This window comes from Thamnophis elegans, chromosome 2, assembly GCF_009769535.1.
Source record: "Thamnophis elegans isolate rThaEle1 chromosome 2, rThaEle1.pri, whole genome shotgun sequence".
Classification (NCBI taxonomy): domain Eukaryota; kingdom Metazoa; phylum Chordata; class Lepidosauria; order Squamata; family Colubridae; genus Thamnophis; species Thamnophis elegans.
Window position 1 is genome coordinate 63723713 of NC_045542.1, and position 18718 is coordinate 63742430.

An 18718-nucleotide genomic window follows, 5' to 3' on the forward strand; every position below is an offset into this window, starting at 1 on the left:
CCCTCTTCTCCCCATGGATCCCGGTCTGGGTGGGAGGATTCTTTTTTTTTTTTTTGGTCCCTGCCCCAAAGAGACCTTCTGCGCTTCTTCTGGACAGTTCTGCCTCTTCCCTCCCTCCTCAATTCGGAGTCATAGTAGGCCCCCTTGGGGGCAACTCCGGGATCCCTTAGCACTGTCCCAGCTTCTTTCTCCCGATTCATTTTTGCCTGGGCAGGTAGCCTCTGATGTTTCCTTCTCTCCTGTAGCCCATCACTGGAGGAGCTGTGACAAGGAGGTTGGGACTCGGAGAAGAGCCCATCTTTGCCCTGAAGCAGCCGAGTAGTGCCTCTTGTTTCTTATCAGGATGAAGTGAAGTGCCAAATTGTTCCTCTTCAGTTCCATGGAGTGGCAGGACCGAGGTTCTTGATTGGACTGGGCTGGGCAGAGCCCCCCCCACCTCCTCTATTCTGCTCTTTCAACTCACCATGGGGTGGAGGCATCTCCTCTTGCTTCTACCATTTGTTTTGTATGTCCTGACACTACTTCTGACCACCCAGGCAGCTGGGCCCCCACGGACGCCCAAGGGCAACCGGACACAGGGGGCAGGAGCCTCCCGGAGACCTTACAAGCCAGCCAAGGAGCAACTGAACCAGTCCCTAACCAGCACGGCCCCTTCTTCTGTGCAAGCTGGTGGCGGAGGAAGCCATGGACGCAGTCCTGGTGTAGGGCCAGCAAAAGTGCCCTCCAGCAGCAGCAGCAGCAGCAGCAGCAGTGCAGGCATTTCCAGCCCAGCGTATGAGACATGCATGGGTTACTATGATGTGAGTGGGCAGTGGGACAAAGAGTTTGAGTGCAACAATACTCAGCAGGATTTTCGCTACTGTTGTGGCACCTGCTCTTTCCGCTTCTGCTGCAACAAGCGCTCTAAGAAGCTCAATCAGGAAAAGTGCCGAAATCAGGACCCCCATCCTAGCACATATCCTATGACCCCTGCCACCAATAATAATGGACCTGGAGATACCAATGGGTATGACCCTAATGAGGACAACACAAATGCCACCGTCTACATTTCATGTGGGGCCATTGCCTTTGTTGTCATTGCTGGCATTTTTGCTAAGGTGGCATACGACAAAGCACGACAACCACCACAGGAAATGAACATCCACAGGTGAGAACAGAGTGTGGACCCCAGTACCTTTTTTCCACTTTCCACAACCTTGAGCAATGAGTGTGTACTGATAGGAGTGAAACATTCTCAATCCAAATACTATCATCCTGTGACTTGGGGAGAAATCCCCTGCCTCACAGAAACACCGCTGCTTTTCCCAGGTTGGCTTATGACAGTAAACCCCACTTTACTGTCTTATAAATGGGATGATTGAGTTTCTAGTTCCTCTGTGCAATTTGTTCTCCTGTGGGAAATGAAAGGAGTTTTCTTTAAGATACTTGAGACATTGTCACTTGCTGTACTTCATGGATCCTTGTTTCCCTAGAGAAACAAATGTGCAAAACCTCATACAAGTTGTCTCACCTCCTGGTATCATGGAGATTCTCATTTCTTTTGTTCAGAATTGGCATGGTAATTCTCGTGTACCAGCCTTGCCCAGCTTAGCATCTTCCAGAAATTTTGGACTAAAACTCCCATCATCCTTACCCAATATAACATGTTGGTTTCAATGATGGGAGATTTTGTTCAACATATTTAGAAGGTATCGGGTTAGGGATAGCAATTTTACACCATACTGTTCTACTCCTTCTCTTTTTATTAATAGGAACAATTGAGAAAAGTACATTTTAATATCTCTCTCTGAAAAAGGTGATATTATTAGCAATAGATATGATACTAATCCTCCTATTTTTCATAAGTTCATAGAATTGTAGAGTTGAAAGAGACCATGAAGATCATCCTAATATGACTACTTGCAATGTGCAAGAACATCCCAAAAGCCTCTTTGAGAGGGGCCCTCTTTGAATTCAGCCTCTTCTAAACACTGCCAAAGATGGAAAACCCACAACTTCCATATATAGACAATTGTTACAGTGAGATAAATTATTATATATCATAAAGTTGAATAAAGATTCAGGTTATGGTAAATTTTTACTCAACGTTTCTTTTGAATCAGGGAGGCTGAAGAGGAAAGAGTGACTTGTATCAGAAACTCAACTATCTAAAACCTGCTACAGTTTGAAGAACACCCTCTAAATAGAAGGTGTAGGTGGCTGAGTTCTGTATTAATAACTAAAATTATTTAATAGCCCAATCATCACAACCATCCAATAAATTTGAAGACCTTACTCCATAGGCTTTGAAAAAAATATTATCCTATGATTTCTTAAAAATTAAGCTTTTAAAATATTTTAGCTACAAATCTCTTAGGTGAGGTCTGAAATTGACAACTTTTAACAAATGTTAATCTTTATTCTATTTCTATTTTCATACAACCTTGAAATCTGTATTTACCTTTAGGCACTAACATTAATTTATTTTACCCTAACAACAAAGCACAGAATTACATAACACCAACCATGCTTAAAATAGAGAAAGAGTTGTTCACTTTTATATAAACCTTTCAAAGCTTTCTTTCCCTCAAAGAAATGGGGGAAATGTCTCATTCTTCATTGCAATACATCTTTGTACCATTCTTTCTAAAACCGCGAGAATTACATTCTGTGTTGTTTTGTAGCTTTCAAAACAGTCCAGACTGCTCTCTTTGGTGTTCATCAGACACCTTTTTATACAGCTACAAATCTTACACAGGGTTTTCCCATTTTCCCTCTTTTAAAATTTGTACCTATCACATCTTCCTGTTAAACACTCAACAGTTTTTAACCCCCTTTCCCAATTGATGAAACTGCACAAAAACACTCTGGACTATTTTCTACAAGTTCCGGCTATTTTTCCCAAGGTTATAACACTTTCCCTATATTTTTAAATCCCTACTTAAGATTCTCTTTTCTCCTCTTTAACTCCTGGTAATTTTGCATCCTCCTCCACTGAACCAACTAAAAGCATGCTTGTACAATTGCACATTAACTTTCCCCCCATTCCTGACTTCTGCCTGGAACTTTCACACTTCCTGTGGTGCCTGATTTTCTCCTGCACTCTTTGTCCTGCTAGTTTTTGTTTACTCTAAGTGCTATAGAAAGTGGAACATTTCCTCCTTGCACTTCTAAAAGGATTAATCTCTTTTTCTAAGCCAGCTTCTTCTGGAGAGGAGACCCATGTCTTTAAAAATTTCTTCAGTAGTTAGAACTACTAGGAAGTCCTGCATATTTCTATTTTAAGCTCATTGAGGCATTCTAAGTTAACATTTGAATGATTAAGGTGGTCTTTGGTACTTTTTTGGTCTTTAAGTATAATAACAAAAGAAAACTACTCACTCTCTGTGCAAATGTTGCATAGAAGAAATACGTTTTAACTGGGAAAAGTCAGATACCCTTCATTTTACCCCTGTGAATGACAAGTACCTTTGCATCTGACATGAATTGTTGAGATGGGGCTTTCAAATGTAGGATTTGGGGTGTATGTGTCACTCAAGTGTAAGTAAGCTAATTTGTAGTGAGCAATTTTTTGAAAATATGTAATAGAAGCAATCATGACAGAGAGGAGCAGCTGCCTTTGCATGATTATCTTTCATTTAAATCATCAATTAAATATTGTGTATGCTGAAAGACTTGACACCAGCTTATTAAATGAAAAGCAAGTGTATTTTACTCAGTGCATAGAATACAGTATCAGCATTCTACTCAGTAAAATCCCAAGCAAAACTACAAAAAAGCCCAAATTTATCACATCTATTCCCTACACCACCCGCTGCCACACAAGCCAATCTGGAAAACTTGAAAATATTATCTCATTTTATTTTTCTCATTTACTCACTACTATATTATATACAATGAAGGCAACTCATCAGCTCGTATGCACACTGAATCACATTTTTCTGACATCTTAAGCTTTGCATGTGAAGGGTTATGCTAAAACTGAAATTTAATTTGAATGCACTTGGCTCTTAGTCAGTACCTTATGCACACTGGCATGCTTGCATACACACAAATACACACAGAGACCCACACGTCCCATATACATACATGCGCATAGTAATAATATTTAAAACTTCTGTCAGCAATACTATGAAATATTACTGAATAGTATGAAATATTATTGCATTAAGTTCAGTAAATATGAGGAAGAATTGGGAATATTGTCTTATGGGACTTAAACACCTCTTTTTTCTTTCATTAATGCTTTTGCTAAGGTCAGCGCATCTCAGGCATTCTTGGTGAATCTGGAAATATATGTGTGCTCCTCTTTCCCATATTTTTTATGATGCCAGTAGCAGTGGCATTACAAAATCTCTCATCAAAATCACATGAAGCCTTATCAGCCCTGTCTAAACTCCCTCTTGTCATTTCTATTCTTAGATGTTCTTTTCACTTTTAAAATATGTTTTTAAACACTGAAATAAATGACTTGTATGGAGATCAAGGATCTAAAGAAATGAATAACAATTGTGTTTTTGAAAAAAAAATAGATACAATGTGCAATACAAAACAATAGCAGAGTTGGAAGGGACCTTGGAGGTCTTCTAGTCTGACAAATGGCTATCCAACATCTTCTTAAAGACTTCCAGTGTTGGGGCATTCACAACTTCTGGAGGCAAGCTGTTCCACTGATTAATTGTTTTAACTGTCAGGAAATTTCTCCTCAGTTCTAAGTTGCTTCTCTCCTTGATTAGTTTCCACCCATTGCTTCTTGTTCTACCCTCAGGTGCCTTGAAGAATAGTTTGACTCCCTCTTCTTTGTGGCAACCCCTGAGATATTGGAACACTGCTATCATGTCTCCCCTAGCCCTTCTTTTCATTAAACTAGACATACCCAGTTCCTGCAACCATTCTTCATGTTTTAGTCTTCAGTCCCTGAATCATCTTTGTTGCTCTTCTCTACACTCTTTCTAGAGTTTCCACATCTTTTCTACATCGTGGTGACCAAAACTGAATGCAGTATTCCAAGTATGGCCTTACCAAGACATTATAAAGTGGTATTAACACTTCATGTGATCTTGATTCTATCCCTCTGTTTATGTAGTCTAGAACTGTGTTGGCTTTTTTGGCAGCTGTTGCACACTGCTGGCTAATATTTAAATGGTTGTCCACTAGGACTTCAAGATCCCTCTCACAGTTACTACTATTGAGCAAGGTACCACCTATACTGTACCTGTGCATTTTGTTTTTGTTGCCTAAATGTAGAACCTTACCCTTTTAACCATTGGATTTCATTCTATTAGATAGTGCCCAATGTTCACATTTGTCAAGATCTTTCTGTATCTTAAGCCTGTCTTCTGGAGTGTTGGCTATTCATGCCAGCTTGGTGTCATCTGTAAAATTAATGAGTTCCCCATTTATTGCCTCATCCAAATCATTGATGAAGATGTTGAAGAGTATTGGACCTAAAACAGAGCCTTGGGGTACTCCACTGCATACTTCCCTCCATGTAGATGCAGTTCCATTGAGGACTATAAGTTGAGTGTGGTTGGTCAGCCAGTTACGAATCCATCTGGTGGTGATGCTGTCCAACCCACATTCTTCTACTTTATCTAGTAGTAGGTTATGGTCTACCTTATCAAATGCCTTACTAAAGTCCAAGTAAACTATATAGATGGCATTCTTCTGGTCCACTAATTTTGTCACTTTGTCAAAGAATGCAATAAGATTAGTCTGGCATGATCTGTTTTTGACAAACCCATGTTGGCTTTTGGCTATTACTTTGTTTATTTCTAGGTGTTCGCTAATTCGTTGCTTGATTATGTTTACCAGAATCTTTTCTGGTATTGTGGTCAGGCTGATAGGTATAGAGTTTCCTGGATATTTTTTTTTTCCTTTTTTGAAGATGGGAACCATATCAGCTCTTTTCCAGTCCTCTGGCAGTTCCCTGGCACTCCAGGATCTCTGAAAGATATAGTTCAATGGTTCTGAGATCTCATCTGCCAGTTTCTTCAGAACCCTGGGATGTAATCTGTCTGGTCCTGGTGATTTGAACTTGTCTAGGGTAGAAGGTGCTCACTTACCATTTTCTTCCCTATTTCAATTTGTGTTCCTAATCTGATTTTTGTAGTGCTGTTTTTGATAGGTTGGACTGTTTTATCCCTTTGTGTAAAGACAGATGCAAAAAATGAGTTAAATAGTTCTGCTTTCTCCCTGTTGCTTGTCACTTTCTTGCCACTTTCTCCTAGCAATGGACCAATTTGTTTCCCTAACCCTTTTCTTGTTTTTAGCATGTTGGACGAAGCTTTTTTTGTTGTTGTGGTTATTTTTTATTTTTGTGGCAAGCTTTTCTTCATTGTGAGCCTTAGCTTTCCTTACTTCATCTTTACAGGCTCAGGCTATTTGCTGATATTCTGCCTTTGTTATGTCCCCCTCTTTCCACTTTTTATACTTAACTTTTTTTGTCTTTCAATTTGTCAGAGAGTTCTTTATGCAGCCATGCTGGTTTCTAGATCTTTGGAAGCGTGGATTTTTAAAATTATTACAGTACAGAAGATGACAAAAGATTATATAGTTCAGAGACATTTAACCTACATTTCATCAACTTTGGTACATCTATTTAAATACTAAAAGCCATTTACGTTACTAAGGGAATGCATGGTATATCACAGGGTGTTCAACTTTTGCCAGCAAAAAAAATATTCAAACTTGTATAGCATATCAAGGTCCATACTTCAAAAGCACAAGTTCTTATGACTTGAGTTAAGTAGATATGTTAACATGAGTTGCAAAAAGTAAGATTGTAAGGACAGTTTGGATATTGCTAACTGGTAATTTTTCAAATTCTAAAGAATCTATTTTGTCCCTTCAAATCTCTTAAAGCCCATTCTGGGAGCTGCCAAAAGAATGCTCATAGTTTCTATGAAGTCATGGACCCTACTTTTCGCATATGAATATATTTCTTATTTATTTTAAAAATAATGAACTCATGTATGGTCAGGATCATATGTTCTTAAGACTGAGATGAGATTTCCATACTTTTTAGCTTTCAGTTCTGTGCAGGCTAGTTATGTCTTGGGATGATCAAGCTGGGAGGAAAAATTGGGACTAATGGAAATACATTCTTCTCCAAACATACTGGTCACTTATATTAGGCTAAACTTAATTTATGGGACCAGGTACTCTTTTTGCAACTATAAGCTGAATTTTCAGAATTGAGGGTATAGTAAATAAACTGCTTGCCACAAAGGGAAATCAGTGGCTTTGGATTAAATAACTGATTTTAGGTGAATTGATATTTTCACTGATTTCAGGGAGAATACAATCAATTCTAAATTATAATGGATATTTTATATATATATATATATATATATATATATATATATATATATATATATATATATACACATATATATATATATATATATACATACATACATACATACATACATACATACATACATACATACATACATTCATTCATTCATTCATTCTAAGGGCATATACGGTAGATACTATAATGATTCTTATTCTTATCTAACTCTAGGGGAACAATGTTAGCTCAGTCTGAAGGATTTTAAGTAAAGGCCTCTTATTGTTGGAGACATAACTATATAGTGATAGGACCAATATTGCTGGCAGATTTTGTGAGATTCACAGTTTCTAAGAAAAGTATTATTGTGTGCCATAAAGAAGCAGCATGTTCAACATTGAATGGTATCATTGTCCGCTGACAGTTCTGGGTGACTTTTTGAAATGTTTAAGATTAAGAACTGCTGATATTAGTCTGTACGCACATTTTCTAACATTTCACTTTGTCATTTTTTTACGTATAAAACATAAAATGATACAAGTGTTGAGCAATGCGTAGGTTGGAGTTTTAAATATATAGAGAAAAGCAGTGAAGTGTTGGGATTAAGAACTAAGATTTTTAATATTATTTTTATAGAGGAAATAACACAGTGAAATAAGGTATAGTAAGTAAATGGTACAATGACATTGTAATTGTGTGAACTGATCTATCACAACGATAACACAATTTAAATTGCTAATTTTAGTAGCAGAAGCACAATTATGTACCTGACTTATTCATGTGGGTAAGAGTAAATATTTTCATACTGTTTTAACAAATAATAATACAGTTTTTTTCTAGCATTTGCTAAATTGTCTCAACTATTTGTTATATATTTTGAAATATCCTTCAGCCTAGCGCTGAAGGATAAAAATGACACAATGCTTCTCATTTCAATGCCAGCAATTGAACAGTGTTCTGCATCACACATAGAGATAGCAAAGTAGCTGAGAGCACACAGGACAGTGTGAAATATTTAGGACTTTGCTTTGAATACTTCATTACTGGTCCCTAGGAACATCTGTTTGAGGCAGCCATCTTGCTCAGGCTAAACTTGAGTATTTGCTATGGTTACTTTGAAAACAGTCATAGTACGTTTTCTTATAATTATCAAGGTGCACTTTTGAATCTCATCTTGCTTTTGTTCTAGGATTTGTTCTACCATTGAATCTTGCACAGAATCCTTGGAATTTGTTTTCTTAAACTTGAACATTCTCATCTTTAATTTGTTCTAGTGCCTAGACTTGGATCCCATCAATGATGCCAATTAAGACACAGAGAGAGAATTGTGAAGAGGTTCATTGCACTCCTCTTTCTCCCACCTGAGAGAATTGTCTCTTGCTTTGATAACCATTGTCCCTATTGTTTACCCTTAAATGTTTTTGTTCGGGTATTCTTTCAGATACTGCATAAGCAAAACAACTTATTTTGCCTCTATGACCAGCTTTCAATAGAATTACAGATGTTTATTCACATTGTTATACAAAGATATGGCGCAAATATATATAGGAACATGTACAAATCAATCCATGGCAACTATATAATAACATTGGTAACTGAACGATGACAACCTGAAACCAAATCTGATGAAAATCAGCCGATGTAGGAAGTCCTTGTTTAATATCTACAGTTAGAACTTCTTGCTATGCAACACAGTTGTTAAGTGAAAAAACATGATTGCAATGGACTTGTGACCTCATTTCTCCCACAGCCATTAAGCAAATCATCTCACAGTAATTAAGTGAGATATCATGTGACTGTGACTTGTGATTTCACTGCCAGGCTCTTCATTGACTTTGTCAGAACCTGGCTGTGATGTATGCAAATAGTAATCACATGACCATGGGATGCTCTATTGGTTATAAATGCCCACTGGTTGCAAAGTGCCTGAATCTCAATCATGTGACCACGGGGATGCTGCAGAGGACATAAATGTGAGGATTGATTGCAAAGTTACTTTTTCAGCACCATTGTAGCTTCATTTATTCTACAATCTCAAGTTGTAACGGTCACTAAATAAGACCTAAATAAGTTAAGCGAGGACTACCTTTATATGATAAATTTGGCATTTTGATGCACAAATAATAAATATTGGATTACTGTTGGTACATACTTGTATTTTATCATATTCCTGCATCACTTAACAAATAAGATATGACCCAGATTTCAGGTTTGGTACTGATGTGGAATAAACACATGCTCATAGAGTTTTCATACTTCAAGTCTTTTCCTGAAATGTGTCAGCTGTATTTCTCGCTGTCTTCCAAGTCAGTACCTAGATTATTTCCCTATTCTTCTGTTACAACGGGATTCCTGTTGTAACTCTTACTTGTGCTAGCTTCTGTTTCTGAAATTTCTCTCAGATCCAAATCTTCTCTCCCCATAAGCTCAGTCTGTTTCAGTTTACATTAGTTTGCATCTGCTCTAAGGCAAATTAAAGATCATTTTATAATAGATGTGCACTGATATCCCTCATTACACTCCTCTTGCACTGTCAGGAATTTTGCTGGATGTCTTACATCACACATTATTTCCAGTTGACATTCAGATATGAACCTATATGAGTTCCACCATCCCAGATTCATTTACTGTTTGATTTACCTATCCACTTTGTGGTATTCCTGCACCATTTGTTTGCACACTTGCAAATGTATTGGGCATTAATAACTAATCTCATTGGTCGCTGAGGTATATAATACTCTGAAGATTTGTTTAATGCTGCTACTTATTTGCTCTATCCAATCAGTGACAGGTAGTCAACTTATCATCATCATCATCATTTTAGCCACCATCCATCCACTACACCACGGGTGTCAAACCCATGGCATCACATTGCCATCATGTGATGTTTCATGACACTTTTCCCCTTAGCGGAGCTGGGATAGACGTGGCCTGCACATGACACATCTGGTCTGCAGGCTGCCAGTTTTGACACACTGCATCACCAGATAAAGTCCTCTTCTGTATGTTATCCAACCAATACCGTCCTGAGCTTTCTTTTGCCAATTGGGCTTGCAATACTTGCTGATGTCTTATTTTGCAATACTTGACGATATCTTATTTTATCCATCTTATTTTAGGTTTCTTTTCATAGACACTTTTATCAAGTGGGATCCATTCTATGACTGCCTTGGTCCACCTGCCATCAGTTCTTTGCAATGTGACTAACCTATTCCCATTTCAATTCTTTTACTCTCTGGATGATATTGTATGCTTTCGTTTGTTCCCTAGTTCATTGTGCAGGTCTTTCTATCTTGACATTCTTCAGCATTAGGTCTGCTGACTAGAGCTGATGGAATTGGAGTTCAACAATATTTTAGGGGCCTACATATTGTTCATTCTGGCTTTAGTTATTTAGATAATATACATCATGTCTGAGGTATTATTTCACATTTGGGTATTAGCTTAAGGTGAGATATTAGTAATTAGTGAATGTTGGTCATGTTTCTGTGGCCTAGATCAGGACATGAAATGCAAAACAAAATCTGTGGCTATCTATATATATTTGGGGGGGGGGGTTGTAAGCAAGAGGAATGTGATTCCAGTTTTCTACACATGTACTGCCCACAGTCATTACACTGCTGAGATGATTTTAAGTGCCAGCTGTGTTTTCATTTCTGTCACTAGAATGTAATGTATAATGCTGTTGTGCACTTTAGAATTTGTGTTGTCTTCCATTTAAACAACAATATTTTAATCTATATTCATCCCTCTCCAGCCTTAGTTATCTGAGTCTTTGAACTTGCTTTTCCACAAAAAGACCTTACAAATGCTTTACTTACATGCACGAACGTGTGTGTGTGTGTGTGTGTGCGTGTGCGCACACACACACAAGCATATGCAAAAAATATATAATGGTACCTCACTTAATGGAAATTGTTCCATTTTCACTGAGTATGTGTAGCAATTTGATTCTCTCATTAATGCCCCCCCCATTTTTCAGCCTTTATATAATATGCAGAGGATAGTATGTAGGAGTAAGCAGAAGCACCTGATCCACTTCAAGGAGCCTGAACCAGTGCTACAGAAATAACCTCATCTGCTCTAGCTTTGTGTGTGGGTAGTTCAATCCAACTTTATAACCAGATTTGAAGGATGATTCCAAAAAACAGATCAGTCCTCCCACAAGAATACATGGGAAAATCCCAAATGGATGTTAACAATTTTGCTTTTCAACAAAAAGAATTAGATTTGCAAACAAGCTAATGTTCTAGTGGTTAATTTAGTGAGCTAGCTAGTGAGCTCCATTAAAATTCATTGGATATTTTTTTTAATCTATAGTTATTTTGAGATAGAATGTGCCAACATTTGCAGCTATAGAATCTCTTTCAGGTGGATATACCACTGCCAAATTTCAGATAAATTTAAGAAAGTTTTGGGCAAAGTATAAGGGGGTGGTGAAGAATGGTGCTGCCTTTTCCTGAATGTGGAAGCAGCTAATTGTTAGGAGGTGCAGAGAAAATGTAAGGGATAAATTTGCCCCCCCTCCCCCCCCTCTGCCCAAATAAATTAGTTGCTAGGCTTGGTCTGCTAGCTAATGCAGCTCAGAAACTTTTTAAGGAACTGTTGGGATACAATGTCCTTTGAAACAAAAACACAATCACTGGGGCAAGGATGGTCCACCTGTGATCTAATTACAAGTGTCATTCCTGATTTAGGAGAAGCTATGTCTATCATTGTATCTACTACTCGTTCTCTCTTCCCTCCATATCATGGAGTTTTATACAAGCAACAAAGCTTAGTTGATTGGTTTTAGCACAGCTGCTGCACCCATGCGATTTGCAAGGTGCTCACATTTTTCAAATTATGTTTCATAGAACCCTGTTGGCTGGATCAGGGCAGGTTGAATACAAGCATTTTTGTTCTAAATTATTTCAGCCTGCCTTGGAACTTGAACTTCTGTCTTGTCTAATGTACACCTCCTGGAATGACATCTGAAAATGTACATAATTAATTAATCACCTGCCTGTTCTTTTAACAGATGGTAAAAGAAACAAAACAGGATTTATCCGTCAGTAATATTTGCAGGATAATTTAATGTTGCACTGCCCTTTTCCTTGTACCTTGTGCCTTACCTACCAAAAATTTAGCTAACAATTTGAAACCTCAAAAAACATTAGGGAATATACCAAACTTAGAAATTGTATATATGGATTAGTTTTACATACTGTTTTCACAGTCTTCGTAAAATCTCAACAAAGCTGAAGCTAACTGTTGTTACCTTCAAAAGACTTGTTGAATGTTGCAGATCAAATTATGTCTCCTTACTTCTCTATACCTTCTATATCTTATTTATCTCAAATTTGGTGTACTATCAATTCCATATAGAAATACAGTTTATATCAGTGTTTCTCAACCTTGGCAACTTGAAAATGTCTGGACTTCAACTCCCAGAATTCCCCAGCCAGCGAATGCTGGCTGGGGAATTCTGGGAGTTGAAGTCCGGACATCTTCAAGTTGCCAAGGTTGAGAAACACTGGTTTATATACATCCAGAACATACAATCTATCAAAAATTATAAACAGACTCCTGCCATTTCATCTCATCAGAGGTGGGATGTTGCCACTTCAGACCAGTTTACCTGCACCGGTAGTTCCGACCACCAGCTGGGCCTGCCCACCCGCCATGGGTGCTATCCCATCCTATATATCTCACTCTCTGGCTCACTTGCCCCGCCCACACAGCCCAGCTGATTTCCGCGCCTCACCTACTCTACTTACCGCAGTTGCCTGAGAAGGTGTGCTGGAAGTCACATGCATAAAATCCCTGTGCATTTGAAGCCATGTGCAAGTGCTGAAGGGGTGCCAGAAGCACATGTGTGCACACACTCTCACATTTTCGGTTCTGCACTAGGCAAACCAATTGTTAAATTATGTGAAGCCCACCTCTGAACAACACAGTAAATTCAGCACTTTCAGAATTAGTCTGATTTGAACATTTATCTCCTCTGAGCCTTCTATCTGATTGATGGCACAATCATTACAAGAATAGTGCTGCTATATACTATATTTTATATAATTGATTCTTGGATGTATACATAACAATGTCAGAAATTGAGGCACTTCTCCTAAGAAAAGCCATAGTTATTAGCTGAAATAAGAGCTTTTTTTATTCCATTTTATTAAGGTTATAAATAAGTCAAGGTAGTGAACTAATACTCCTTTCCCTTAGCAATAGCAATAGCAGTTAGACTTACATACCGCTTCATAGGGCTTTCAGCCCTCTCTAAGCGGTTTACAGAGTCAGCATATTGCCCCCAACAACAATCCGGGTCCTCATTTTACCCACCTCGGAAGGATGGGAGGCTGAGTCAACCCTGAGCCGGTGAGATTTGAACAGCCGAACTGCAGAACTGCAGTCAGCTGAAGTAGCCTGCAGTGCTGCATTTAACCACTGCACCACCTCGGCTCTCTCTCCCTTCCTATTTTCTCCACCACAATATCCCAGTGAGGTGGGTTGAGTCACCCAGCTGGTTTTTCATGTCTAAGGCAGGTCTAGAAATCATACTCCGCTGCAACACAATTTCTATTCCTGCAGTAGGATTATAAGTAGTCCTCGATTTACAACAGTTCACTTAGTGACCATTCAAAGTTAGAATGACACTGCAAAAAGTGAGTTATGACCAATTTATACACTTATGACTGTTTCATCATCTCCATGGTCTTGTGATTTACATTCCAATGCTTGACAATTGACTCACATTTAACACAGATGCAGTGTCCCGGGGTCATGGGATTGCAACCTTCTGACCCGCAAAGTCAATGGGCAAACCAGATTCACTTAACCACTGTGTTACCCACTTAACAACTGCAGTGATTCACTTAACAAAAGTGGCAAGAAAAGTCATAAAATGGGACAAAAATCTAACTTAACAAATTTCTGACTTAGCAATATAAATTTTGGGCTCAATTGTGGTCATAAGTTGAGGACTATCTGTATTAAGTGAATGTCTAAGTGAATGTATCATATGGGTGTTTTTTACTGGAAACTGGTCAAGACATTGTAAATCATGACCAGGTGACTGAGGAATGCTGCAGCTGGCCTTAAATGTGAGCTGGTTGCCAAGAGCTCAAAATGTGATCATGTGTGGGGTATCTATGCAGCCTTTGGAACTCTGGACCTGGGTTGTAAGCAGCTTTAGATGGGGTTCTGTCATAACTTAAAACAGTTTCTAAGTGACTAGTTAAGGGAGGACTACCTATATTCCTCACTATTCAGATTAACAGGTCTTTCCCCCCCTAACAATTAAATCTTAGATATGAAACATTTCTGAAGGTCCCATCGGACATCTCCTGACAGAAAAGCTGGAGGGCAATTGATGACATTGGCATCTCTCAGAGAGGAGCACTTCCTAATTTACCTGGAATTTCAGATGCTATCAGGCTTTCTTATCTTCTTTCCTTGATTCTTTACAATTGCATTTGCCATATGCTTGTTTGTTGTGTTATGATCCATTGTTGTGATTGTTTGAACTCTTGTCAGTCTAGCCCAGTGATGGCGAACCTATGGCATGTGTGCCAGAGGTGGCACACAGAGGCCTATTTGTGGGCATGTGAACCGTCGCCAGCTGCTCTTTGTGTTTCTGGCATGTGCATGGTTTTTGCGCGTACCAGAACCCGGAAACATGAAGATCAGCTGGCCACCTGGTCTTTGGCTTTCTGGCACATGCATGCACACTGGCCAGCTAGTCTTCAGGTTTCCGGCACTCCGGTGCACACAAAGACCAGCCTGTAGGCATGTATGCGTGTGCCGGAAACCAGAAAACTAACTGGCCAGTGCACATGTATGCGCCGGAAAAACAAGTGACTAATGCACACATGTGCACCAGCCAGCTGGTCTTCGGGTTGGTTTCCGGTGCTGGGTCCATGCATGCATGCATTCCAGTTTGGGCACTTGGTACCAAAAAGATTTGCCATCACTGGTCTAGCCCTTTGACATTTCTGAACCATTGACATGCATGTGCGCTGATGCACAGCCATTAGGAGGATATATTGTAACACAGAAAGAATCACAGACACTTATATGTAAATCTTTTACTTTATGAGAATGCTACAACAAACAATCCTTATATGGGTCTTGTCATGTCAGGCTGGTTCCCCATATCAATCCCTGTGATGTTCCAGAAGTGACATAAGCCTGCCTGAGTCTGGATGGGAGGTAGAAGAGACTGACAGTGGGTATAATCTTGAACCGCAGATATTTCATTTCCTGTGACTTTTGGCTAAGGGTGGCAGGCGTTCAGGGACTTAGGGTGTTTTTGCTATGGTGATGTCAAAAATAACATAGAAAATAGTGGATAGAATCCCATCCAGATTCAGCTTAAGAGAGCACTGCCTGTGGATAGCATGTTGACATTTCTCTGACACCCGGGCAATGAATGCTTGAATGACCAAATCAAGGGCACCTGAAGAGGAATACCAGAATGACCAAATGAAGGGCAGACGGCTCAGTAGAATCTGAATGGTCTGAACTCACCTTCTCCCGTTCCATGTCCCAAGGCAAGCTTGTTTTTCAAAGGAGCTGCCTTGCTCTCTGCATAAGTAGCTTCTGACAGCCTTTTTCCTTTTCTCCAGGCAGAATAAAAATGGGAATGTAGGAACCATAGCTACCTCATTAAAGGCCTAATATATTAATTTTAATGAAAGGGCTACTCCGATTTCTGGGAGGGTTGAGTTTGAAAACACATCGGTTAAGATAAGTTTATATTTTAGTTTTATTTCTTCCTGAACTCTTATTTGTAAATCAGGCAATTCTAGCTGAGATGGAGCAATCACTCACAATAATATATGATAGAGAGTCTCAAGGCACTAGAATCCTAATAGGCAATTACTGAGTGCTCATGCCAAGAACTGGTAAGCTGTGAATCTAGAGAAAGAAATTTTTTTTAAAAAAAACCAAAACAAAGCCCTAACTGTAATAGCTGCTCTTAAATCAAATCCAAAGCACATAATGATTTATTTATTTATTTGTTATATATATGGCTGCCAAATTGGAAAGACTCGTGCCAACTTACATTAAATAAATCAATAAAAGCAAACAATTGGAGTGCAAACATGGGGCCAAGTGGGAAAATGTGTATTATTTCAGAAAACCAGAAGTGGTGCCATAGGAGGCAATCTTCAGGATTCTGAAAAATGGCAGTTTAATTGCTAAATGTCCATGGACCATCCTCTCCCTGTCAATTTTTGTAGGACAAGTAGAGACAATTTAAAAATGGTATTCCATAGATAACCAGATCTTGAGATTAGACTGATGACCAGCGTAGGTTCATGAACAGATGTGTCACATGTGCATACCATGGTGAGCCCATAACCAGAGGTGGGCTGCTGTCGGTTCGGACCGGTTCGAGTGAACCAATAGTTCCAACCAGCGGTTGGCCTTGCCCACCTGTCCTGGCACTATCCCATCCTATGTAATCGTGTTTTATATAAAAGTGTTTTTGATGCCACGAGCATGCGCGGAAGGCGTGCCAACTCACATTTTTAATTCTGGGTGAACCAATTGTTACATATGTGACGCACACCTCTGCCCATAGCTGCTTGTGCAGGTGCATTCTGGGTTATAGCTTAAATCTTGAATTGGTCTTCAAGATTTAATTATTATAATTATATATCTATGTTTATATCTATGGAAACATATATGGCTTTACGTACCTATCTACCAGTGGTGGGTTGCAGGAGGTATGCCCCGGTACGGGCGTACCGGTGCCTGCTGGGAGCAACAGGTACCGTTGTGGTATGGTGCTCCAGAGGACCCACGCACCCTCCCGTACTCCTTACCTGTATTTTAGCTGTTTGGGGCTTTGCACATGGAGCATACAGCACCTGTGCGATGCTCCGCCAAGCAGCTGGACCATCGTGGAGCATCATGGGCAGTAAGTACGCATACACGTGCTGCATGCATTCATGTGGATAACCAGCCCTGTTGCACCGTACCAGGATCCAGAACCCACCACTGCTACCTACCTATCTACCTAAAATTCCTTTATACTTTTCAAACTATCTTAGGAAATGCTATGCACTTTAGAGTTTTAATCAGGATTCTCAGAGGCTTCTTCAGACTTCCTTAGCTGTCCTGGATGGAAATCATAAAACCGTAAAATAAAATTGATTTAAAATTACATATGTTTAAAAATTAAGAGAGAGAAGCTCTGTATTTTGTAGATGGAAGGCCTTTGAAAGATGTGCTTCTCAACATTAGCCTGAACGAAGTATTTATCAAAGTGTTAAAACAACAACTATTTTTTTGTAAAGCCCTTGTAGCTGCTATGAAAGTTATCTCCAATTGTCTCCATGTGCATGCATATGTACAGGCATGGCAGTTCCAGTGAAAGTGATCAGTGGAGGTACAGACTTTGAAGTATCTGTGCTGTTCTTGCAAAGGATGTGCTTTGTTTAATGAACAGGGAGGTTGCTTCATTCATACAAAGATATTTTGTGAAGTATCTGATTTTTGAAAGCTCCGTACAGTCCTATTCTTTACTACTTGAACCAGACTATTTACATAAGACAGTAAAATCAAAGATTTTTATTGATCAGAATCATAAAAGGGCAAAAACACTGACAATCCCACCGTATACATATGTCATTGCAGCCTTCATAAGTTTGCATATCCATCCAAAACAATGTTCATATAAATCTCAGTGTAGTCAATGGTTTCAGTACCATTATTTATTTCTGTGTAGTAAATGGGATATGAATCTTCGAGGGTTCTGCAGTAATGAACAGGATGGAACACATTGTCAATTATATCAGTGCACTTTGGAGCAACTCTATTTAAGCTGTCATAATTAGTTTGGATCTTGGCCTCTAGATGATCTTGTCCAAATTGGCTGCATTTGAAGATAGGAATCTATATCAAAACCAACCTGAATGTTCTATCTACTCAGATAGGTGAAGCATACTCTTAGGCAAGATTTTTTTTTAATCTATCATTGGCATCAACACTGTGTCATTATCAGCCTAGGCCTACACATCTCTTACGCAAATGAGTAGGATGCCTTTGGCTGTTCTAGAGAAGAAGTTGGCAAGATTAAGTCCGTCATTCCTCTCCCTTGCAATTGGGAAGCACCCAGCTGAAATGTCATGTCTTGCGTATGTAGTAGAACAGTCATATATTAAGGGAAAGAATTGTTTTTCTTTTTTCTCCTTTTGGGAGGCACTTCTCTTCAAAAGTAATAAAGTAGAGTGATGTTTGCATTTATGATTCTGCCACAGTGGTAAGCAGAATATTGCAAAGTTAGGAAAAAGATAGCATAGAACTTCAGTTTGATAAGGCTTCTATATGGCTGAGTTAACTGTAATAACCACAGCTGAGGTCATAACTTAGAATTCTTCTGACACTAGTTCAGTATTCCTTAACTAACTCAGAAAAGTCTCCATGCCTTCAATTATATTATTCATTTAT

At 39.0% G+C, this 18718-nt stretch overlaps 1 protein-coding gene across 1 annotated transcript in view; it reads left to right on the forward strand.

Annotated features, from left to right (window-relative positions):
• The first annotated feature begins 464 nt into the window (after positions 1-464).
• The window catches only part of SHISA6 (shisa family member 6), a 335906-nt gene continuing 317652 nt past the window's right edge, over positions 465-18718 (forward strand). Inside the window, exon 1 of the mRNA XM_032208530.1 lies at positions 465-1147. Coding sequence (XP_032064421.1) covers positions 465-1147 — 683 coding nt within the window. The remainder of the gene's footprint in view (positions 1148-18718) is intronic.